The following is a 26213-nucleotide window of genomic DNA, read 5'->3' on the forward strand; positions in this document are numbered from 1 at the left end:
ATGCAAGAGGATTGGAAGACTTGAAAGTCTCAGGAATTGAGTAAATAATATGTGATTGTCATCATTACCAGTATTTCCTAGCATGCACTGATTCATATACAGTCACAGTTGTTTTGAGTTTGAAAATACTCACTATTTCCACTAGATGGCATCAATATATACTGTATAAAATTTGCTGCATAATCAACATAAGGCAGTGGAGAATCTAAGATCACCAGTCAACATGCCTCTGTTTTACAGTTTGCTCAGTTAAAAACAGCATTTTTAATTACAGATGAAGTTATCAACACTTCTAATTGAATAAAACATTTTTTAATTACAAATTTTATCACAACAATATGAATGAAGGGTTAATTGAAAAATGTACATGAATTTCTGAATATCTTAGTATTGTATGTTCCAATTTTCTTTAATGACACCTGCACTCAAGCAGTCTTTGACATGAATTCTTAAATATTTTTTTTTTCTTTATTTTTCTACATTATTTAAAAATTTCACAAAATTCTAAAACCTTACTTCCATACTTAAATAAAAAGAAATCCCTAGATGTTTGATGTAGTCTCAGACTTTTGGATCTCACTGTAATATTGAAAGACAAACATAAAATTCAAGAATAAGTGATTGTCGCTCTTAGAATGTTGTTTGCTTGGAGTCAGCTTTTATCTGGTCCTCATCTTCGATGTATTTTGCTCTGTTGGAGAGTGAAGGTAAAGTAATACATTAGGTAATGTGCTGAAAATAACAATAAGGCTTAATGCCGTACTCCATTTCGTACCTCTGATTCGCTTTGCTTCTTTTATACCCGTTGTAGGATGCAACAATGACAAACACAAGTACTAAAAATCCAGCCACTGCAGCAAGACCAGTGAACACGTTCTGAAGACTTGACTCACGAACATCTACAAGAAAAAAAAAATTTGATTGATGACCTGTAAGTTACGTAATTTGTGATAAGATAATGATAGAGCTGGTTCATGGGAGTCATATAGTGAAGGACAGGGTAAATCCTTGCAGGCTTTTATCCAGTTGCTGACAAGAGTGATACAGTTTGATGGTATTGTTTGTTGAATGTTGTAAGCATACATAAAATTTTATCAAAGATACATTATCAATACCACATCTGATGACTATCACGATAAGTTGTCCTAAACTGTCAAGATAGTTAAGGACACAACAGAGATTGTGTTTGACATTATATAGCAGTTGATTATTGATGTTGTCAATAATTTAAATATCGTATTTTAAGAAATGTCATTTTTTTTTTTTAAATAACCTATATTATCTATATATAACCTATATATATTATTTCTGACCTTCACGACATTAAATAAGTATGTGAATTTATATAAGATTTTTTTTTCTTGTCACCTCCAGAATCACATGACTCTCCATTGGATATGAGCATGTGTCGGGTGTTATCCAGTGACCCGTCATTGATTTCTGGTTTTATACCCAGTAAGTGGCACATTAGAGGGTAAACGTTGACAGTCTCAAATGGTCCAACCAACAAGTTACTATGGAAATCTGGTCCCACTGCCCTGAAGAAAGGCTTCATGTCCATGACTTGATTGTCATAGCCATGTTCCCCGTTATTGGTCTGGAATGTGTAGAACTGGAAGAACATAAAACCACATATAATGTAATGTTTTTAATGTATATTTGAATCATTTTTTAATGTATACTGAATCCTCACCCCATTGATGACATATCCTGGGTCTGCGTAGAGAACGATGGGTAGGATACGAGGATGTTTGGCGTAATGCAGTCGAGCAGGCATGTCTTCTTTCTTATAAACGTGAAGGTTTGGATGACCTCCTTTCAAGGCTTGATAAACCTTTTCAAGCATCCCTTCTTTGGGCAACAACATCCCAGAAGGCCCATAATCCACCATGTGGAATTTCAGATCTTTCAAGGAGAATCCTGGGATGTCAGTGAGTATTATCTCTTTTACTTGCTCTCCTTTGAACACAGTGCTCATTCCATGGTCAGCTGTGATGATAATATTCAGATGGTCACTAAGCCCATGTTTCTCAGCAGTTTCCCGTATGTAGCCCACAGTTCGGTCCACTTTCTTGACCGCCTCGCGTAGCTCAGGTGAATCAGGTCCATACTTGTGGCCGGTCGAATCTGGGTCGCCAAAATACAAAGTGACAAAGTCTAAGTCTTGATCTTTAAACCATTCCCTCATGACTTTCTCCACATTCTCTCTCCATGCCGTCTCATTGGTGTGGTCATAAAACCTTGGTTCCACCTCCCTCACTTGGACTATTTCTTTCTGGTATGTGGCGGCAGTGCCAGGGAAGTGTAAGGATCCTGTTTTAAGACCCTAGGAAAAGATGCATTTACAAGTCAGTTTATGTTTTATTTAATGCCAATGTAACTAATGAGTGATATAGTATTTTTTTTCTCTCTTGCCAAGTTTGAGATGTAATAATGAATTATTAAAAGTTAATGTCATAAAGCACATTAGCATGTTAGAGGCCACCAAGTCACTTTGCTGTTTGAGGTCTAAATTATGAACCTTAGTTTTTAACTTTGAGATGTCCTGAGGCTTTTGTGTCAAGTTGGAATGGTTTGAGAGATGTACCTGTCTTTGTGCTGTGATCCAAATGGGTAGACTGCCATTATCCCAGTAGTCATCCACAAACTGCGTCATGTAGTATTGTTTCTTCTCCTGTGTGGTTGTGTTGAACCAATTGTTATGAATCACACCATGGTTTTCAATGTACCTTCCTGGAGAAAAAAAAAATATATATATATATATTTCAGTGTCACTTGTAAGTGTTCTACTAAAACTTCCCCAGAACTTTACATTTTTACATAGTTTATGCATTTGGCAGACACAGATATCCAAAACTTATGTTACACTCAATATATATTTGCTTTAACAGTTCATACATTTTCTGGGACTCAAACCCATGGACTTGGCATTGCTAGTATTATTCTTGTGAGCTATGTGAACAAGCAATATATTGACCCTAAAACTGCAAGTCCTTTGTAGTCATCCATTATATATATATATATATATATATATGAAATTGGAGCTACACTTACCCAGGTGAAAAAAAAGTACATTTCTATAATTTACTTAAAGTGCTCTATTTTTGTGCACTAATTTTGTACTGTAAAAAAAGTACAAAATTAGTGCGCAAAAATAGAGCACTTTAAGTACATTATTGAAATGTACTTTTTTTCACCTGGGTAAATCTGTGTCAATTTCATTACATTAGAGAGAGTATATCATATCAAAGGAAGTGGCATCTGCAAGCAATCAATGCTTAGACCCCTTGCATTTTTAGTGATTTTTATTAAAGTTAAAAATAAATAAATGAAAGCATACTGTATACACTACCGTTCAAAACTTTGTGGTCTCTTCTGCTCTTATGCTAACCAGGACTACAGTACATACAAAATTACAGTAAAATAGTAATATTGGGAAATATATTTACAATTTAAATAACTTTTTTCCCCTATATTAATATATTTTAAAATATAATTTATTTATATGATGGCAAAGCTGAATCTTCAATACTCCAGTCTTCAGTGTCACATGATCCTTCAAAAATCATTCTAATATGCTGATTTTGTGCTCAAGAGACATTTAAAACTGTGATATTTTTCTTTTCTTTTTTTAGGTTCAAAAGAACAACATATTTTGGAAAAAGATTTTGTAACAATGTAGAAGTCTTTACTTCCTCTTTTGATCAATTTAATGAATCCATGCAGAATAAAAGTATTAATTTCTTTCAAAAAAACAAAGTATATATATATATTACTGAACCCAGTTTTAAGGACACTATATGTATTATCTATTTACTTTAATTAGAAGTGTTTTGTTATTGTATTTTTCTTACCAGATAACAGGGTGAAATGTGTTGGACTAGTGATAGTCAGGAAAGGTGGAGTGACATATGCAGCTTTGACCCCTTCTTCAGCCATTTTGTCCAGGTTTGGGGTGTCCACATTTCGGTCGTAGTCCCACCTGAACCCATCAAAGCTGATTAGCAGAAGTTTGTTTCTGCCTGTGGTGCAGCGATCTCTGGCTGGAGCAGAGAGAGACGCAGGGATTAGCAGCAAAACGCTCAGTGCTAAAAACATGTCAGGTATTCCACTTCTCTGTTTTACACAGAAACAGGTTTGATGAAACAGTCTTGCTTTTCTCTGGATGGGTCTGATGGTTGTTCTTGATCTAATAGCCGCAGCTTTTGAATGATCCTTTTGTTTGTGTTCTTTGCCATCGATTTCTGCACACTAAAGTTCACATTAGAGATGTTTATGAGATGAATTACATGCTTATGCTATCTTATGTTATCTTATCAAGTGGCTTATCAGGAGTTATCGGACAAAAGCAATTCTTTTCTACGTAACTAGTAACTTATATGATTTACAACTCACTGGTTATATAAAATGAAACATGGTGTTTTATATCAAGGCTGTGTAGTGTGAAGGTAAAGATAAGTGTTTAACCAGTCATTACACCTGCATTGCCTATTTGAGTTATTTATCTACGCTTGTAGATAACCAAAGCATTTGGACTTTATCAATCAGACAGTGCTTCAGACAAATGAGGTACAATATAAAGCAGCGTGTGATAATCTACCATGAGCATTAGCAAATCGCAACAAAAAACACAGACATACAAATTCTCACAACAGTATACAAACACTGGAATAAACATAATCCATTTAACTAAATTTAGAGCCATGGATAAATTTTAGTTAATGCAAAAATAATTCTATTTAACAAAAGTCACATTGATCAGGACATCACATTTTCCAGTGTCCCCTCTAATACATCAAAGTTTGTACATTTTCACTTCCTTTAGAACTCCCATAAAAACCAACTTGGGAATCATCCCTGCTGAAATGACAAGCAAAACTTGCTTTGTTTTGCTCCCACCAGCCTTCTTAACTAGTGCAATTTCCTTGGCTAACCAGTTTCATCAGCTAGACCAGCACTAACCAGCTTGGACATTCACGCTGGTCTTTTCAGCATACAGGGAATGCTACATTCTAGATCTTTAACCACCAGGTTGTTAAGTGCATGATCATTTAGAACAAAAGGTATTTTCATTGTTTGTAACCACACAATATACAAATTCTTTGGGTTATTCAATTCTGAATTTATGCACATTTGAAATTGTCCAAAAAATATGTGGCCTAATGGAATGCATGCTATTTTAATGCATTTGAGTCATATAGTTTTATGTTGCTAATCTAATTTTGTGGTTCAGATTTACACAACTGTCAGGAGCTGCACTTTGCACTTCTTTATAAATCTGGTGTGAATTGCTCTGAGGTTATTGTGAAGCATTTTAATCATAGTTGAGGTCAAGACTTTGACTGGGCCACTCCATGGTGTTTTCTTCTGTTTGAGGCCATTCTCTTGTTGATTTGGTCATTGTCCTGTTTTATTCACCTTACTTCTGTTGAGCTTCCGTTGGTGAGTGAGTCCCTGATCATAGGAGAACCTAATTTGCTCATTCATAAGACATCAGTATATTACACTGGTTTCTGCTGTATTCATACCAAGATAAACAAGAGAATATATTTTATGTTGTGCAAGTTATGCAGCAAGTCTACAGGTAATTCTGGCATAAAAATAATACATGACTCTTTGAAATGAGGTTTGAGTTTATAAATATTTTATTTACAGATGATATTACATTCATGTGTCATTTCATTGTGCTGTTGCATATACTTATATTAGATATTCACAATAATACTATGCAGAACTTATAGGTTTCATTTATAAGATTTTCAGTCCCTCAATTCTATTCATTAGTATTATGCAGAACAGTAGACATCCATATTCATATACACCCACCAGATGTAGACCAGAAGACCTGGTCTGAACACCACAGGCATGCTTTCCGTCTGCTTGTGTTATTGGTATTTTCATGGTCTTGACCCAGGCTTTCATTAACTGAAATGCACATGCTTGTTTTATGTGGCTGCATGATGCACATTCATGACCCCAAAACACATTTCATTTCATAATGCAGTTTATGATGCACCTTCCCACCACCGCCTACCAAGTTCACCTACCATAGTCAAATGCTACAGTAGCTGTTTAAGCCATGGTAATGTATTATGATGACTACTGAAAACAAATGTACATAAAGCTCAGTGGACAAAATAACAGGCTTATTCTGTGATCTTCCATTAGAGATAAAGGTATCTATTATAAATAATGATCCACCACCTTAATGTGATATTGGAAGTCTGAACAGTATTACAATCTTATAAATATCTTAAAATGATGTTTGCTTGGAGTCGGCTTTCATCTCATCCTCATCTCCTATTTCTTTCGCTCTGTTAGAGAGTAAAGGTAAAGAAATACATCAGATTTTCATTAAACAGAAAGAAACTGTTGCCAAAAATAACAATAACAAGTCTTAATGTAGCTCTGTGCCATACTTTGGATTAATTTTGCGTCTTCTATATCGTTGTAGGATGTAACAACCACAAACACAAGCAATAAAAATCTAGCAGCAGCAGCAAGACCAATGAACACATTCTGAAGACTAGACTTAGGAGCATCTGCAAGAAACAAGAAAAAAAATTGTGAGTTAATTTGATTGACCTGACCATTTATGATTAGATCAAATGATTTGGTTCATACTTTGTTAATATAGTTAATAACAAAGTTAAAAGAATGGCGCTTCTGTAAATCTTATAAAGATAACGCTCAAGGTTCATTGATGGTTAACATATATTGTGTTTGATATTATAGACAAAATGGGACAAAATTTTGGCATGAAGTTTAAATATTTACCTGTCAACAAACCATTTATATTTTATTTTATCAAATTTGGAAAATGTTGAGAAACTTTTATTTGGATCTACCTCCAGAATGTCTCTCCATTGGATATGAGCATGTGTCGGGTGTTATCCAGTGACCCGTCATTGATTTCTGGTTTTATACCCAGTAAGTGGCACATTAGAGGATAAACGTTGACAGTCTCAAATGGTCCAACCAACAAGTTACTATGGAAATCTGGTCCCTCTGCCCTGAAGAAAGGCTTCATGTCCATGACTTGATTGTCATAGCCATGTTCCACTTTTTGGGTCTGAAGTGGGTAAAACTGGAAGAAAATTTAGAATATAAAATCACATATAATGTAAAGTTTTCAATGTATATTTAATTCAATGTCCATTATAGGCATTTACTTTGTGCTCACCCCACTGATGACATATCCTGGGTCTGCGTAGAACCAACATTTTTGAAAAATGTTGGTAACTCCAAACAGTTGATGGACCCCACTGACTTCCATAGTATTAATCAACTGTTTGGTTACCCATATTCTTCAAAATATCTTCTTTTGTGTTCAGCAGAGGAAAGGAATTCATACAGGTTTGGAACAACTTGAGGGTGAGTAAATGATTACCGAATCTGTTTTATCCCTTTAATTAATTTGTCTATGGTTTGAGATGTACCTGTCTTTGAGCTGTGATCCAAATGGGTTGACTGCCATTATCCCAGTATTCATCAACAAACTGTGTCATGTAGTACTTTTTCCTTTGTCGCGTGGTTGTGTTGAACCACACATTATGATTCACACCGTGGTTCTCAATGTACCTTCCTTGGGGAAATAAACGATCATTGGTCATTGATTCAGTGACTTCTATATGTATTTTTATGCATTGCTGTCGCTGAACAAATGCCATCCATTCTCATTCAGGAGAAGGTGTAAACATGACACATGAAAAACAAATAATCAAAATAATAATAAAAATCCTGAAATTAATTTTACACAAATTTCCATAAAAAAAAAAAAAAAACACTGCTACTTACTACTTTATAATTTATATATTATAGTAATTTCACATAAAAGCACACACATTTTCATAAAAATACCACATGTAATATTCAGTGGTGTGATTAAATACTAATATACCATAAATATCAGCACTATTGTCTGCAATAGATATAATTTAAAGGTCCCGTTCTTCGTGATCCCATGTTTCAAACTTTAGTTAGTGTGTAATGTTGTTGTTAGAGTATAAATAAAATCTGTAAAATTTTAAAGCTCAAAGTTCAATGCCAAGTGAGATATTTTATTTAACAGAAGTCGCCTACATCGAACGGCCAGTTTGGACTACATCCCTCTACTTCCTTCTTTAATGACGTCACTAAAACAGTTTTTTGACTAACCTCCGCCCACAGGAATACACAAAAAAGGGGGCGTGGTCCTGTTGCGCTCCCACGGAGAAGAGCAAGAGTTGTGTTTGTAGAGTGTGTTTGTCGCCATGTCGTCGAAACGCTGTTATTTTCATCCTGCAGTCCAATCACCTTTGTTTGGCCTTCCCAGGGACGCTGTACTTAGAGATCAATGGTTACAACGTTTAACTCGGTTCCTGAAAATTATAATCCACATGTAAAACTATGTGCAGCACATTTTGCTGAGGACAGCTTCCTCAATCTCAATCAGTTTAATGCCGGATTCGCACAAAGATTATTCTTGAAAGATGGAGCAGAAGCTGCTGTCGAATCACAACACAGGAACCGCTGGCACAATCAGAACTCGTTACGTATTTCTGAAGGAGGGACTTCATAGAACAAGGAAGTCATCAGTCCGTTTTTATGACAGTGGAAACAGCAGTATACAGATAAGTAAATGATGTGAAAAATACTGTGTTTTTTTACACGCGAAACATGAACACGTTATATTGCACACTATAAACACAATCAAAGCTTCAAAAAACCACGAAAAATGGGACCTTTAACAATTTTATTGATGTAAAGAAGCATGCACTATTATTTGATATAAAACCTGCAGTTTTGGGGTCACCATAAATGATCTCAAGTAAATATTTTAAACAGAAAATGAATTTCAAAATTACACTGACTTTTTTTTAATGAGTTGTTGTCTTTTTCTCCATACCAGATAACGGGTGAAGTGTGTTGGACTAGTGATGGTCAGGTAAGGTGGCGTGACATATGCTGCTTTGACTCCTTCAGCCATTTTTTCCAGGTTTGGGGTGTCCACATCTCTGTCGTAGTCTCACCTGAAACCATCAAAAATGGTCAGCAGTAGTTTGTTTCTGCCTGTTGTGCAGCGATCTCTGACTGGAGTGAGACACAGGGAATATAAGCAGCAAATACTTAGTGCCAATAACACGACAACTATTCCACTACTCTGTTTTACACAGAAACAAGTTATGGATTTCCAGCTCTCTCGCCTCAGTCTGCTTTGCCATCAGTTTCTGCAGACTTAAGTTCACATTATCATTGAGGTTTATTGGATGGATTGCATGTTTGTTATCTTGCGTTATCTTGCAGTCTTATCAGAAGTTATATAGCAATGACAATTACTCAGCAGTTTTCCTTAGATTTATAGTTAACTGCTTATAATAATAAATTAAATATAGGCTAAATGAAGTCTCTTTTGTGCCAATATAAGCATCTAGCCAGGCATCTTCTACCTACAGTATGCTAGTGAAATTGGTTTGAAATGTAATATCACTTAATCATTCTTGTTAATCTTTTGATAATCATTCAGACGGTGCTTCAAAAGGTGACCTATAGTGTTCAAGCTGCATGAGGCAGTTTCTCTAGAAAAATTCAACTTAATTCCCATAACACCACCTCCAAAAATCAATACTTGACAAATTGTCTAAATAAAAAATAGGCTAACAATTAAATAAAATGCACTGAAGGTAGTTGGGACATATTATTGAGAAACTTTAAAACCCCTCTTTTTGTACTATTGATAGTGTGATAAGGTGCCTGTTTTACTTTTTTTTTTTCTTGAAGAGTTTTCAAGAGAGCCCAGATTTTCCAGTTGTCCTACCTTAGTGGTTTTACCTGATGAGAAGCTTCATGGATGCTTTATCAGCCGACCACATTAGCGTCATACCTCATGCTTCACAAACTTGTCCACCAGAGAGAGTTGAGCCTTTGATAAATACATTTCTCAAACTCAGAACTGGCTCTTTGTTCAGATACAGTACAGTAATATTTAAGGTCCCCTTCCCATCTTGCAGCGTCATCTCTTCTCTGATGACATGTTTACTGTCACTCACATGAGATGACAGCAATAGCAAACCACAATGAGCCAATCAATTCCCTATGGACAAAATCAAGTCTAGTGAAGGTGCCTCAAATATCCTGTCAGATACCCAAGGAACTTCAAAATGTTTTTTAAGTGCCTCAAAGCTCTTTCTCCTATATATAGTAGGGTTACTGGTGGAACCATTGACGTCTTTGCAGTGCTTGCAGGAACTTATGGGATCCTTTAAGCATTCTATATTCAGTTCTGATGTTCTGGACATTTTCATTAATGAGACCTTGAAGTGCTTAAAGCAGTGGTCTCAAACTCAATTCCTGGAGGGCCACCGCTCTGCACAGTTTTGCTCCAATCCTTTCAAACACACCTGATCCATCTAATCAAGGTCTTCGGGATTACTAAAAACAGGTGTGAGCTGGAGTTGGTTGAACCTAAACTGTGCAGAGCTGTGGCCCTCCAGGAATTGAGTTTGAGACCACTGGCTTAGAGGAACTCAAATTCTAGAAAAGGGTTATTGTAAGATCTGTAAACAGTTAAGGGGTTAGTTCACCCAAAAATGAAAATTCTGTAATTTATTACTTACCCTCATGCCGTTCCACACCCGTAAGACTTTTGTTAATCTTCGGAACACAAATTTAGATATTTTTGTTGAAATCCGATGGCTCAGTGAGGCCTCCATAGCCAGCAATGACATTTCCTCTCTCAAGATCCATTAATGTACTTAAAACATATTTAAATTAATTCATGTGAGTACAGTGGTTCAATATTAATATTATAAAGTGACGAGAATATTTTTGGTGCGCCAAAAAAACCCCAAACAAAATAACGAGTTATTTAGTGATGGCCGATTTCAAAACACTGCTTCATGAAGCATCAGAGCACAAATGAATCAGCGTGTCAAATCAGCTGTTCGGAGTGCCAAAGTCACGTGATTTCAGCAGATTGGCGGTTTTTAGTACATTAATGGATCTTGAGAGAGGAAATGTCATTGCTGACTGTGGAGGCCTCAATGAGTCATCGGATTTCAACAAAAATATCTTAATTTGTGTTCTGAAGATTAATGAAGGTCTTACGGGTGTGGAACGGCATGAGGGTGAGTAATAAATGACATAATTTTGGGTGAACTAACCCTTTAAGGGGTTCTTGTGTGCATCGGTCCCATCATTCCGTGTTGTGCATGTCAAATAAAATCTGTCATAATAATTAAATTTATCAGTATTTATTTATTGATCCTTATTAATTTCGTTTCAAATACAGTTTCTGAATATTATTTACATATATATAAAAAAACGTGTTATTCATGATTAAGTAGTATTGTATTTGATGGAAACTTTTTTTTTTTTTTTTTTTTTTTTAATTTACCGTTAGTTACATGAGGCAAAATAAATTAGAATGAAGGATAAACTGAAATTCACGGCATTTCAACAACTTCTGTTCACGTATTTGAAGGCTGCTTTTGCATCATTGAGGGTAAACGTCATATTATGCGACTGCGCATTACTTTACGGAGAGCTTACGACCTACTAGCTAGCTACGTTTTGCCTTAAGAACAAATGGTCCAGCCGAATAAAGTACAGAGTTAGTTACAAACTAGCTAGTAGTTACTAGGCCTCTAGTGTGCAGAAAGAACTTAGGAACGGCTGGTGCAACCCTACCCTGCTGCTATTCCTCTGCAGTGTCATCGCTTCACTGATCCTCGCGCTGCTCGCGCGCCAAAAAACTCAGCTCATCATCGATCGGATTTGAAAGTAACGGCTCCTCTCATCAAAGCCTGCCGCCGCTTCCACGGTTTGTTCGGCTCTCCGTTATATTAAGGTTTGCAAACTATAGCCAAAGAAATATAAATACATAGTCTACTCACTATATGTTCAAACACATCATATATAAACTTAATTTATTATAAATTACTACGTTTTTACAGTGTTTACCAGTCGTTTATTGCACAGTATGTCGTATGAATGATTTAACCGCGATGCTAACGAATCTAATGAACTATGCTACAAATGAAAATCATTAACTTCTTGTCTTAGATTTTTTTAGTCATTCAACATATTGTGAACAACCAAAAACTGTGGTTTCAAATGGCCGACATGACTATTTTAGCCGATACCTGTTGGCGTCATTGGTTTGTTATTAGACATACAGAATAACACAAGTGGTTAATATAGTTTGGTCTGTTTTTATTTATTTACTACAGATACCCTCATTCTCAAATACACTTTTAAAGCCCTTTACTAGCCAATAAATATTTTATAATATTATTTTAATATAAAAAATTAATAATATTAAAATAAATTATAAATAATGTTATTTTTATGTTGGGCATGGATATAAATAAGCTTTGTTCTTTTGTTTCCCCAGAACAACCAGTACATTTCTGAAATAATTAACTGTTACAGTATCTGCATCACATGTAAGTACTTTATTACTGTGTGAAATTGTATTGTTTTACTGTGTACTTGTATTTTTAATGTATCCTCTTTACCTACCTATTGGAAATCTAATTTCAATGACAGTTTGGGAGATATTCACTGATAAATAATGTTAGAGAAGGTGCTGTAATGTGGTGAGTCTTGGAAGTAAGGGTTAAGGATATAAATTAAACTTTAAGCCTATCTTTCCATTCATCAAAAGTGAATGGGTATACAAGCTATTAAACTTAAAAATTCACTTTAAACCATTCATACACTATATTCCTAGTTTTTAGAAGCCATACAATAGCTTTTTGTGATGAACAGACAGAAATTTAATCCGTTATTCTCTGAAAATCTTCCCTCATGCTCTCTCTCTCTGCATTCACGTTACTCAGATAAATAATATGACAGGTTTTTCCTGTCAGTGATGCTAGATGCCTTTTTCTTATGTCTTAATATTTTGCATTTGAATAAAAGACATTTGAACTCTGAATTATAACTTCAAGTTTATCTTTTTTTTTATAGCAAAAAAAAAAACTATTATATAGTTTCAGAAGACTTACAACACAACTCATAACATAAGTTGTGGACTCATGATACTTTTTAGGATCTGTTTTTTTGGACATTTTTGGAGCTTAACAGAATATTTATCCATTTTTGCTTAAATTGTTGAACTCAATTGAACAAGATGAGTGTACACAAGAATGGATTCATGAATGATTTACACAAATTTAAAAATGCCTGTTTAATATACATACCGTCTAATATAAATGATTGCCTTCGACTGAAGTGACTAGTGGTTGAGTTTCCTATAGGGCCACATGATGGCGTCAGACACCTTCTAATTTCTGTCCTGATCACACAAAAGTCCTGCTGGAATCCTGACTATAGATCTCTGTATGGTTTGTGCAAGTCTTTTTAAGGTCTTACTGATAGACAGTTTTTATTACTGTCTTTATTAATATATCTGGTATTATGTTAATCAGGAATCATGCAAGACAAACCTGCATGACTGTAGTCTTGCAAACTTCACCTTCAAGACAGTGGTGGGCCGGGAGTCTTAGTAAACTTGCAAGGGTGGTGCAAGATGTTTTACAATTAGAAATAATTTAACAATTAAAATGTTAAACCTGCTAAAATGTAGTGCAACTGGCATGACAATAAATGACATTATCAGGAAATTGACATGCACTCCTCAGACATTTGTTTTCACTGCAGTGTAAAACATTGTCAACAAAACTGAACCTCAATAATAATAATTCAGTTCATTCTGTTCAGATATTTATTGTGAAATGTTTTACATGAATAGCTTTGTTACATATGCATTTAAAAAGGAACAATGCAATGCATTAACACATTAACTACACAAACACCTTGAGATCAAAACGGCTTTATTTTAAATTAGTAAAAAGAGAAAAACACCATTGTCATGATTTCAACAGAAGTACAAAAGGAAACATCATAGCCTGAGTAAAGGGGCCTTCAATTATAGACAATAGAGGACCTTAGAGTTATAAAAGTTGAGAACAGATGCTCTAGAATGCATAGCCTATCTGTCTTGCCATACACACTTACTTTTGTAATCATGTTAATGAACGTTAAATGACAGAAGTGATATAATCTGAGTCAGCAGTGTCTTGTTTAATTTGATAAACAAAAATACAATATATAGGCTATACATTTGTCACAATTGTGAGGATGACTAAACAAACAAACACACTTCTTTTGAGTGATTTGTCATTATTTATGAATCTTAATAATAATAATAATAACTTTCCGTATGTAGATGTCATCAGACAAACAAATATTTCTGAAAATGTTATCCAATCAGAATTTAGTCATTGACATTCCTTGCACTCGAGCCCTACTTGGAGAGGTCTTCAAAATACAATACAAAAAAGTAAGGAGCTAATCTTAGATTGTCAGTGTCATCAGCCAATCAGCTTTCATTTATAGATGTGGATGTGGTCTTTGAAACCGCAGAAGTCTTGAGTTATGCAATCCTACGTAAAGGGACTAAATAACTATAACGCGAGCATCGCGCAGCATGTATGATCGTGTAATTTCCGAATTAATTGAACAGTAAATGAGGGCTGATTTTCCATCAAATAATCATTGGTAAATGCTTGTTGTGAGTTTTCTAATTCGTCTTTTACAGTAGGCTACTTAAAATGGGTTTGTTGGAGTTTAATCTCTTAGCATTCCTGAGGTCTCTTTTGAATGGTATGTGTACCACAAGCAGTACAGTAGGACGCTAACAGTTTGAAGTAGGCTGGTTTGAGCATTGTCGTGTCATGTCGGCATCTATTTATGTCGGTGTCTGTACTGTGAGCAGGGTCTGTAAATTAGCTATGACTTAAAGTGCCCCTATTATGGATTTTTGAAAATTACTTTACATGCATTGTGTAATGTAGCTGTATGTAGATGTAAGCAGTCTGCAAAGTTGTAAAGCTGAAATTGCATCATAAAGTTATTGTCTCTCAAAAGAAAGAATCGACTCTGAACCGCTTAAACGAGTCGTTTGTAATTTGAATCTCATTTCCGCGAAGTTCATATGTCACAAGTTAATACATTTGCCTAATGCCCGCCTACGTTCTGCTTGGACATCCCGCAAATACTTCAACCCTACTCAAACGCTGTAGCTCGTTTGTGTGGATAACATGTCGACAATACGCTGTGCTTCTCGCTGTGAAAGGAAATTCAGTTTATTTTCACTTGCACAGGATGAGGCTGTGAAGAATCAGTGGTTGGGACAGTACCTGCTTTTTTTGGACTAACTTGCTCCTCAGAATCGCAGCCTGTAAGTGTGATTAATTATTGATATATTTGATCCGGGGTGTTCAAAATACAAAGTTTTGTGTTTTAGCTATATTGTGTATGTCTCTGGCTAACCTGCTAACTCACGTTATTACTGTCTTTCTGAAATACTTCTGCTAATCAGCTGCGGGCCCACTATTACCTAAAACTGTATCCATTAACCCTCTGGGGTCTGAGGATTTTTGAGCCCCTGGAGAAGTTTTGACATGCCCTTACATCTGTGCTTTTTTCAGTTGCTTATAAACATATTAATGGCAAACGTGTCATTACACTGTATTCAGCACAAACTAGGCTACCATAATATGTGGAGACAAACATACAAACGATGAAAAGTACATGAATCTGACTAAGCTTGATGCATTTTTTCGAGTTGATGTGGGCGTTGACTCTGTTGCATGGATCGCCTCAGAATTTGCGTTTGAATGATGCACGCTCTCCATAGGCGTGGCCTTATTAGCGGAAAATGAGGTGACTCACGAATGACTGACATCTCTCTCTTTTCAAACAGATTACGTAAACACAGAATATTTGTTTTTGATTTGACTTACATTATTTAAAACCTAACATTTTAACATTTCTTTAGACAAATTTCTCATGTTTTTGTGATAAGTTACATTTACAGTTACAGTTAATTTTCTGAGGAGTATTAGAATGAACTTCATTAAGAAAGAGATGACAGATTGCGCATCATGTTAGTTTTCTTTATTTTGCAAAAAGCACAACATTTTGTTTTTACTGTGAGTATTCACAAATAAAAGAAGACATTTCACAGATTTGAATGATGTATAACTCTTTCTGTGTGTCCAAAACTTACAGAGCATTTTTAGTCTCTTTCACAGTTATCAGGAAAAAACGCCAGTGAAGGTGCTTTACTGACCCCTGAGAGTTAATGCAGATGGTCTGACGTTCTTAAAGTAATGATAAAGGATGGAGCAAGATTTGTTTTACATTTAAAATGTTACATCAGTCATTGACGTTAGTGCTCAGGCAGCTTGGCTAACCTATGCACTGTTATTGATACTGTTAATAATACAGTTCCCACATGAGCACCGCAATAAATTAGAAATATACACATTGGTTTGTTGAAGAACATACACTTGTCAATGCTGATGGTGAGGGATTACATTCATACACAGATGCAGGTTTGGGTTGAATAATAGTTCTTCCAATATTTGATATGGTAAAATCGACACCATTGTGTCTTTACAGGGTGTACAATCGCTGAGCTCTGGAAGCCTCTGGAGCTGTAAGTGGTAGACCAATCACAACAGACTGGGCCATCTGGCCAATCAGAGCAGAGCAGGCTCACAGAAAGGAGGGATTTAGAAAGACTGATTCATCCGACGAGTCGTTTGAGAATCATTGAAAAATGTGATGATGTGCAATGTTTTCTCATGATCACAACTACTTTTTTAATGTTTAGATCACGAGAAACATGTCGAGATAATGAGAAATAAATAAATTAAATATTGCTAGCATGCTTGACTTCCATAACAGGAAAAAGTATAGCTATGTGTTTTCCCAGAGTGCCTGCCTAGATATATGGAAACATTTTACTATAATATATTCACATATTTTGAAGAGTAGATCTGTAGCTTATAGCTCTAGAAGACGAAATATATGATTTATGCAAGTTTTAAGATTACTCTGTTTTTTTTTAATTGCTTATTTATTTATTTTATTATTATTATTGTGCATAAACTACAAATTATAATGACACGGGATGTAATTTTGTCACAATATGGCTACTGTAGTCTATTTTTTACATAGGCTACACATTTCGTCATTTGTCTGGACTTATCCAATCGGCGTCAACTGAGGTTGGACAAAAAAAATACTATAGTAATTGATAGTAAAATAGTGTTTTTTTTAACACTATTCACTATTCATATAGTAAATTGTAATATACTGTATATTGTAGTATTTACAACACTTTGTTAATGAAAGCTACAGTGTACTGTAGGTTTTTACTACAGTAAGCTACTTGTATTGTAGTATAATATAGCCTACCCTAGATTAAAGAAAACTTAAGTTTCTTTAAACTTAGTATTGGGTAACGTAATTTGTTTATATTATAGTTGCTATATTACCACAGCAACTAGCCGATAGAATTACCACAACAAATTCATTCAAGTACTTAGTATGGTTCAAAAACACTATAGTATTTACTATAAATTACTACAGTATTTTTTCACCTGGAGGGCTACAAGAATTATCATCAGTCAAATAGTTTCTTAAGGCTAGATATTTCACCTTCTTATGCTGAAAGTCTTGTATAATAGGCTAATTGATGCTCTTCAATATGAATAACGCAGAAGAACACGACCAATGGGACGCGATCAACAGCCTATTTTATTAAAAATCACTCGCATGCCAAATTTCACGTGTAGTGTAAACCTTCGTCATAAAAGCTATTAAAGTGACATAACTACTGCACTATATTCAACAGACGAGCACAGAGAGCCGAATACGTAGGCTAGAGCTTTATATGCATTAATGAGACTATTTACTGACCTTGTGTAAGCATTAAAATAAAGAAAATGTGTTAACCTGAAATGATGACTCTGAAGACTTTAAACTTCAACAGCCACAGCCACAACCTGATGGCAAAACTAAAACAAATCAAGTGACCAACAGATTCATCAAATAGAATAGCGAATGTTAGCTAATAATAGTTATCGCTAGATGTGAGTGGAAGTAGATTGCTTGGAGCTTTTTACAACGGGCTAGCAAGCATATTTGCGCAAAAGAAACGTTTAAAACGACTGTTAGTTTACAACAATACACTTACATTCATATACAAGACATATCTCTTATTGTTTTTCCGGAAATCTCCCACTCGATTTGAGCAAATCAGGTAAAGAGGTTGAAAAACATCTATCCCAGTGTGACAACACCCCAAAATTGGGAAACGCCCCTTTTTGTTCCGCAGAGACCTCCTTCTCGAGCTGTCTCTCCAAAGCCACACCTCCTTCAAATCACATGAATGCACACAGCAGATTCTGCAAATCGTCATGAGAGACAATGTTAAATTACCTTATGTCTCAAAGCACATAACATTACAATAATAGTGATGAATGTAAACAACTTACAGAGCTCTTGTACCACCTGCTGCAGATTCATTTCAGTTGATAGTGTTGACATAGAAATGCATAAATCTGAGTCTGAGGATGTGAACAGCTCCAGGTAGAACGTCACGGGTTGCCATCTCTTAATTACAGTTACGACATGGCATGAGCGCAGCAAAAACTTGTTGTTTTGATTCAGGAGGAACTGTATAAGGCAGCTGCTGTTTGTTTTTGCTGCTTTGTGGCTGTGTCTACAACTCTACATAGCCTTATTGAATGCGCTGATGATGTGTGATGTCTATGCTTAGTGCGCTAACAGGGTTTGCGGAGGTATGGAAATGCATATGATGACAGGCAGGATCATATCGAATTCAGACCGAATGCAATGATTGGATGAGCATTTTTTTGGTCCTGAGACTTTCACAGAAGATATATGTACATGTTTTAATATTAAGACCACTTATATTTTTGGTTGCTATCAGGATGTGAAGAGAGTTTCAGAGTTTCACCTTTACGGCATTTTATTGTATGAATGTAAAACAGTGTTTCGTAACGGCCCAGGCTTTAAAATGCACTCAGTTTGGCATATATATTATATTAGGGGTGCAACGGTTCAAATTGCTCACGGTTCGGTTTGTATCACCGTTTTAGGCTCACGGTTTCGGTACGGTTCGGTATGTGCTATGTTCAGGGAAAAAAGGACCACTGTCAAATTAAAATAAAGAAAATAAGAACAAATAATCAAACTACAAGCAACAGCACAAATCAACACAATAGAGCAAAAATTCAAATAAAATAAACAGTGCTTTTCAGGTATCTAACAGTAGTTTTCAGGTACAGAAAATGAATAAAATAATCAATTATGAAATAACACTGCATGTTATCTTCATTGTATAAATTAAATAAAGAATAATCATTATTTAGTTTCAAAAGCTATTCAGTCAAGAGCAGTGAGTGATTTCTTTGTAATTTGTTATTTAATTAACATTAAAAACACAGACAGCAGGAATAGGCTTCTTTCCCTTCAAGACATAATGCACGTTTTTTTTCGACTGTTATACGTTCACTCAAGACAGTTAGGATTAGAGATGCACCGATTGCAATTTTCTTGGTCGATTCCGATTTCCGTTTTTTTGTTAGTGAGATCGGCCGATACCGATTTTTGCCGATTCCGATTTTCTTTCTAAGAACTATAATTGACAACATATACAAACAAAAATCTACTTTTCTTCAATGCAAAGTTTTATTTTCATTAAAAAAAAACAAGTAAAAGTCAGTAATAAAATATAAACAGCTCAAATAAATGCAATAGAATAAAGAGAGCTATGAAACTAAGTTTTTTGGGTTAACTGGGTTTCTATTCAGGTAAAAAATACTACAGAAATTAAAGTAATCAAATGTAAAATGACACTTTCAGTATTATTTTACATTGGTTATCTTAATTTCAGTAGTCTTTATTGTAAATATTAATACAGATCAATTCTTACCATTAAAGTTATAAAATTTATTCAGTCAAGAGCTGAAACTGATTTTCTTTGTCTTTTGTTCTTTGATTAACATGACAGACAGCAGCAGGAATATTGGACTGCTGTCCCTTTAAGAGTTTATGAATGGTGTTCAACAGACCCAATACTGTTACACACGACATGGGTTCACTTTCTTAGCTAATTAACGATTCAAAACTGACAGTGTTTATCTGTATACTTGCCAAGATTGCCTGTGCCGCTGGTTTTGACATACTTGTGTATGTATTTGACAGTTTGAGCGCAGGAAGGCGCTTATTTTGGTACTTGTGAGTCTGTTTGACTTCTATCTCTGTTTGAGACTGAGCGTGGCTTGTTCGCTTCACTAATATAGATCAGTGGACCGCGAAACCTGCGGGAATGACTAAAATTATGCGCAGTAAGCACTATTTAACCTGAGCGAATGAGGCGAGAGAGAGAGAGAGAGAGAGAGAGAGAGGCGCCCGCGCGGGTGTGTGTCACTTCACCGTGACAGAGAAGAGAGCGGGAACGTGCATTTGACGTTATTGCCTGTGCCGCTGGTAACAAAAAAGATCGGCTCGGAATCGGTAAGAAGTGAGACTGATCGGCCGATCACTGATCCGGGCCGATCATGAGGAAAATTGGCCGATTCCGATCCCTGGCCGATCAATCGGTGCATCTCTAGTTAGGATACTTCCCAAGGCGGGCATGTTGACATAATTTTTGTGTGAATTTGTCCATTAGAACGCATGACTTGAAAGAGAACTCCATATTTGCGCTCTGTCTGAGATAAAGGGTGTGTGCGCTTCAGATGAGCGCACACACAAATCTTCTCACAAATCTTTCGCGTTTTGCTCTTGAATGTTTAAATTAGCAAGGCTTAAATGAATTTAGTTTAAACACAGATAGCAACGTGCGCTGTTCAGGTCTCAGTTGCGCTCGCGCGCCATCAACACCGAGGTAATGACGCCGTAAATGACTGCTCATATTCGAGCATACGGCACTCGCAGTGAACCAAGTTTACAGAGAGTGACAGTTTTGACCACGCTTTTTCATCATCGCTGTTGTAACGTTTTGGGAACAGACTCTGTCTGTTACACGTTGCTATTGTCAACAAACCTTATAGATGTGTCATCATTCGAAATGAACCGCGGTGCAAGTGCGTGCCGAACCTTAAGTGGAGAACGATTTTTTACAGAGAACCGTTGCACCCCTAATATATATACTAAAGCACCCCAATTTTACCAGAAAGTGATGTTGAGACTGATTTTATTTTTTAGATGAATTTAATACACTTTATACAGATTTATACACATGTTAAAAATACCTCAAAAATTTAGTCTAGAAGATCTACAAGAGGTTTTGAACATTTGAACATCATTGTATGGCACGCACAACCTCTTAGTTTCCATTCGCTTGTGTTATTGGTAGTTTCATGGTCTTGACCCAGGCTTTCAATAACTGAAACGCATGTGCTTGTTTTATATTACGACCTCCATGTGACACACGTTCATGACCTCAAAACTCATCTCATTTCATAATGCAGTTTATGATGCACTTTCCCAGCCCCCCACCTACCTGCTTGCTAGGTTAAAGACAAGTCAAATGCTAGCTGTTTGAGGGCATGGTAATGTATTATGATGACTATTGGAAACAACTGGTGGTAAATGGCAAGGACCATTTAGATCTACCATGATTACAACCTAACTTAAGCATTTGAATGTGATGGCCAGTAAAGCAAGCATTTGTTTCATAGCAGTTATGGCAATATTCAGTCATGTGAGACATTCTCTATTGATCTCTGTGTGTGTTTGTTTAGATTATTGGTAAGGTAACCACAACTATCAATTTGCTTTATTTTTGAAGTCCATTATAGACTAATGGGAATGAATTTAATGTGTATACAACAGTTAGTTCTGGTCCTCAAATTTGTTTAGCCATCAAGACTGGATTAACCATATGGGCATGAGCCCAAACTTTGATTTTAAAAAAAAACTATTTTCATTGGTGACATATTGAGCAACTCACAATATTGCTAGTCTTTTAACTTGTTAAATGTTGTTCGGCCAAATCATAGCAGTGTTGGTGTTTAGAACAGCAGCACTCTTGCTTTCTTCAGTACATAGTTCGGAATCACTGCCCTCTTTGACCTTTTATGAAATAAGAAATGGTAGAATCGCATATCGATGCTAATGACGTCTGTTCGTATATCACTCGGAGAGTATTTTATCTTGGAGGCTGGTCAGTAGTGTTTTATGATGCGACCTTATTGAAGTCAATCAAATCATCTGACAGCTAGTTGCTCAGATGGGGTTTGCTTTTGGCCTTGGGACAGGTTCAAGGTGAACACCTAATCTCTTGCAAGATAAGCTATTACTGTCATCAGGGCTCATTTTTCTCATTTACATTCACCTACATACATGAACAGAAAGCAAAAGTCGTGTGTATTAAAGAGAGAGTGAGTTCTTGTTCCTCATTGTGCATTGCCTACAATGCTTTTAGAGTTGACATGGAATGAAAATTCACCCTATTTTCTAAATGCATGTTATAGATTGTATTGAGAATGATTCATCCGTGCATGTTTCATTTTTTTTTTTAAATTTCGACCTCATAATTTTTAATCAAATTTTCATAACTGAAAATTATATGCAGGATTTCTCCAATCATCTAAGCCCAAAGTATACTTTTTTTTAAAGCTTGTGCTACTGTACACATATGTACTAGAATGTGTGCTATTTCTCTCCAGAAGTTATGACTGATAAAGTGGCCTTTGTACCCTTTTAAACTAGAGTTGCGGGTAACTCGTAAACCCCTCACACAAGTTTTAGTCAACGCAGATTGATGTCAAAGTACACGTGGTTACAAAAATATGGCTGGAATTCACATCATGCGCACTGTACTCATACCTTATGGTACACGTAAAAACCAAAGTAAGCTTTGGCCTTTAATTCCACCCCTGAAAGTTTGCGTTAATCTGCCTCTATCTAAAAATCCAATCAGCAACTGATTTTTCGATAATCTGTCACTTATTCGATAACTTATTTAACTCCCTCGGGTCGGCGGTCACGCTGGCGTGATCACCGCGTTTTTTTTCTAACTAGTGTGAAAGAGACTCAAAATACTCCGTCAATGTTGCACATACAATTAAGAGCTATACACCATTTTAATCTGTGGAATATCTTCTTTTATTTGTGTACACTCAGAGTAAAAACAAAATGTTGTGCTTTTTGTAAAATAAAGAAAACTAACATGATGCGTGATCTCTCGTCTCCCTCTGAACGAACTCCAATCTGATAGTTCTCAGAAAATGAACTGTAACTTATGAATACTAATGACAAAAAAAATGACACATATGTCTAAAGAAACGTTGAAATGTCAGGTTTTAAATCGTGCAAGTCAAATCGAAAACAAACATTATGTGTTTATGTAGTGTTGTCAAAAGTACCGGTACTTCGGTACCAAAATTTTGAAAATGTGACGATACCAGCATTTCTGTAGTACCGGAAGTACCGAGAATCCGGGTATATTCGGTACCCACTGATAGGGCTGTGCAGGTATTTACTTGAATATGACACGAGTGAAGCACTAAGCTTTGTTTACAGAAGAAATAATAGGTTAGCAATTAAATGTGACATCGCAGCCATGGAAACATTTTGGTTAATGCCGAATAAGAGAGGTGCGCGAGTCCATACATTTCAGCTTCGTATTCTGTTTTCCGAATCGCGATCTGGTCACCTGATTAGCAGAGAATTTAACAATATTCCATTAGTTATTCCACATGGAATCTGTTTCTTTTCCCAAATCTTCACTCACGCAGGGGATTATAACGTTTCTTTCGTTCGCATTCGGCTATTCGCATTATTTACTGTGGTAAAGTAGAAAAAACACTGTAGGACAGAAACCTTTTTGCTTGCACGTCAGTTTCTATTTAACAGAGTTTGTGCTTGTTATTAGACTTTATAAGGCGCGTCATGGCAAATTCTGAGTCAATACATGCATTCATCGTCTCAATCGTGTATTGTCTTGAAAAGTGTTTTGAATAGCCATAGTTAGTGATCTCTGGCCTCTGTTAGTTCAGTTATTTCCTGGATTGCCTATTCTTCTTTAGTATTGGCATTTGTGGACTAAAAGTGCACAGAGCGCCCTCCGGCTGCATGTATGAATTAAAACACAGTATCCAGCGTTCATAGTGATAACAATAAATATTGAATAAATATTACTCCTATATAGAAAATTGACATAAACATGAGAATCCATCAGTATTTCTCCAAATGTGCATGCTTTTAAGCTAAAAGCCTATATGAAATGCCATAGAGGTAACATAACTGTTCAGACACTTTGTATCATAGAAATGCATTATATTTTAATAATAGAATACCATTATTTTAAATTGTAATAATATTTCACAGTATTGCTGTTTTTTCTGTATGTTTGATTTACATTATGATGAGCTGAGACATGATCAACAGGGTTTTTTCACAGCCTACTTGACTGAAAGAGCTCATTATTTATGCAGGTCATTAGAGCTCTTTATCTGATTCTTTTGTCTTCTCAGGTGAGAATCATCCATTATTCATGATTATTCACGCCTCCACGCATACTGTGTTTCTTGACCAAAGATGTTTTAGAAAATTTAAATCTCTCTATTGTTTTGTATGAAGGAGTAGGAATGATAATTTTTACATAATTTTAAAACAAAAAATCTAGTCTACAACCTCCAATACCCAGAAGTCTTGTGAACACAGATTTAATATATATTTTTTGGCTTTATTTCAGTGACTTAAGTTTTTTGTTTTTTCAATAACCACGCATAAACGTTATTCCTTCAAAAATACAAACATGTACATACATGTTCCTTACATATTATTGTAGCCTAGTTTGTGCTGAATACAGTGTAATGACACTTTTTCCATTAATATGTTTATGAACAACTGAAAAAAGCACAAATGTCAGGGCATGTCAAAACTTCTCCAAGCCCCAAATCAGCCTCAGACCCCTGAGGGTTAAATAATCTGTGTACATCACCATACACTCTTAAAAATAAAGGTTCTTTATTGGCGTCAGTGGTTCCATGAAGAACCTTTAACATATATGGAATCTTTAAATGTTTGCACACAAGTTCCTTTATAGTGGAAAAAAAGATTCTTTAGATTTTTAAAATATTCTTCATACTAAGAAAAAAATGGTTCTTTTAAGAACTGTTGACTGAAAGTTTCTTTGGGGAACCAAAGATTTCTTTTTTTAAGCATGTATGGAAGAAAAGATCTGTAGCTACTTCCATTTCATGACGAATCACGACTTCAAGTAACATCTGGATTGCTACATTGCTGCTCAGTTAAAAAAATTGATAGTCAAAATACCACAATGTACCACTCCAGTAAATTCACACATTTTAATTGAATGATTGGGCTGTTTCGGCTCGCTCAGAGCATCAAAGTCACAGCAAACTTCATTTAGTACATGCTCATCATTGCACATATGGTTTATATTCGCAGCGTTTATTTGGTCTGAACAGGCGGCCTGTCTGGTAGTTTGCCAGGGGGGTGGAGGTCTCCATGTGGCACTGTGCAAGTGGGATTAGGACTAAGCCTGGGTAAAGCTCTGGTTAGGTTTAGTCTTAAGCCTGCACCGGGCACTTCAAATAACACATCCTAAGCCCTCAAATACTAGACTGCGGCCTGTGTCAAGCGTCCTCATCTATCATATTACAAGTTTGAAAGGCACCTTGTAACACTTGTTCTGAGCCTTTTAATAGTTTTCCTTTTTTATGGGTTTACCTCAGTGAAGACTCAGTCCAAACTAATGAAGAAGGCGAACCTGAATTGAAAGGGTAAAGGGGTGGGGGTTAACGCTTGTTAAATACCACTGACTGAAGACACTGTTTTACAGTACATCGTTAAAGTTGCACTCGCTGATAGCTGCGTGATGGCATTTTCTATATAGCGCTGGGGGAAATGAATGCACGGCGGAAGTGTGAATTGATATTGTTTGTGCGAAACCTATGAAAACAAGTTGTTAAGTGGTTGTATCAGTCAACCGGGGTTTGTAATCAAGCGAGAGGAGAGGCTTCCTGCAGAGATGTGTCATCTTGTCTTTTAGTAACTCATCAGCGACAAAATGGTGCCGGGAAAGACAAGTAATAGTGAAATATAATGGATAATGTTGTACATTTTATTGTGGAAGGTTTGTTTTCCTGTCGTTTTTGGTCATTTGTGCTTGTATCACTGAGGGCGAATGGCTGGCGAGGCAGCTGTGAGACATTATCGCAGCCCCGCGTCACGCTCATTTGTGACAAATGCGTTCTGAGCCACACCACTTTGCATTCAACTCTTATTGCTTAATTAGTTTTAACAGCAAATGTTGTTACACAGCAGCAGTCGCATACGGATCTAATACTGAGATCTCTCTCATTAATTAA

At 35.9% G+C, this 26213-nt stretch overlaps 1 protein-coding gene and 1 long non-coding RNA gene across 3 annotated transcripts; both read right to left on the minus strand.

The window, feature by feature from the left end:
* Nucleotides 1-296: 296 nt before the first annotated feature.
* On the minus strand, nucleotides 297-4295 carry LOC125256043 (ectonucleotide pyrophosphatase/phosphodiesterase family member 7-like). The gene is made up of 6 exons (XM_048171688.1): nucleotides 3855-4295; nucleotides 2588-2733; nucleotides 1694-2326; nucleotides 1369-1612; nucleotides 776-899; nucleotides 297-691 (listed from the first exon to the last, which is right to left on the minus strand). Exons 1-6 carry the CDS (start codon nucleotides 4096-4098, stop codon nucleotides 631-633), a joined length of 1452 nt encoding a protein of 483 aa, XP_048027645.1. The 5' UTR covers nucleotides 4099-4295; the 3' UTR covers nucleotides 297-630.
* A 1374-nt stretch (nucleotides 4296-5669) lies between these two features.
* On the minus strand, nucleotides 5670-11783 carry LOC125255577. Of its 2 annotated transcripts, none has more exons than XR_007181937.1 (7): nucleotides 11668-11783; nucleotides 8853-9011; nucleotides 7440-7585; nucleotides 7184-7321; nucleotides 6849-7087; nucleotides 6420-6542; nucleotides 5670-6314 (listed from the first exon to the last, which is right to left on the minus strand). It is a non-coding gene; the product is annotated as an uncharacterized LOC125255577 (long non-coding RNA). The 2 variants fall into 2 exon arrangements; XR_007181938.1 differs by lacking the exon at nucleotides 11668-11783 and adding an exon at nucleotides 9797-9901.
* Nucleotides 11784-26213: the final 14430 nt, after the last annotated feature.

The sequence above is a fragment of the Megalobrama amblycephala genome, linkage group LG20, assembly GCF_018812025.1.
Source record: "Megalobrama amblycephala isolate DHTTF-2021 linkage group LG20, ASM1881202v1, whole genome shotgun sequence".
NCBI lineage: Eukaryota > Metazoa > Chordata > Actinopteri > Cypriniformes > Xenocyprididae > Megalobrama > Megalobrama amblycephala.

Excerpts from the sequence above, each read along its gene's own strand:
- LOC125256043 (XM_048171688.1), bottom strand. The coding sequence starts at position 4,098 with ATGTTTTTAGCACTGAGCGTTTTGCTGCTAATCCCTGCGTCTCTCTCT. Across the intron at positions 2,734-3,854 it reads ACATTTCACCCTGTTATCTG|GAAGGTACATTGAAAACCAT; the intron begins GTAAGAAAAATA and ends TTTTTTCTCCAG. Across the intron at positions 692-775 it reads AGAAGCAAAGCGAATCAGAG|AGCAAAATACATCGAAGATG; the intron begins GTACGAAATGGA and ends ACTCTCCAACAG.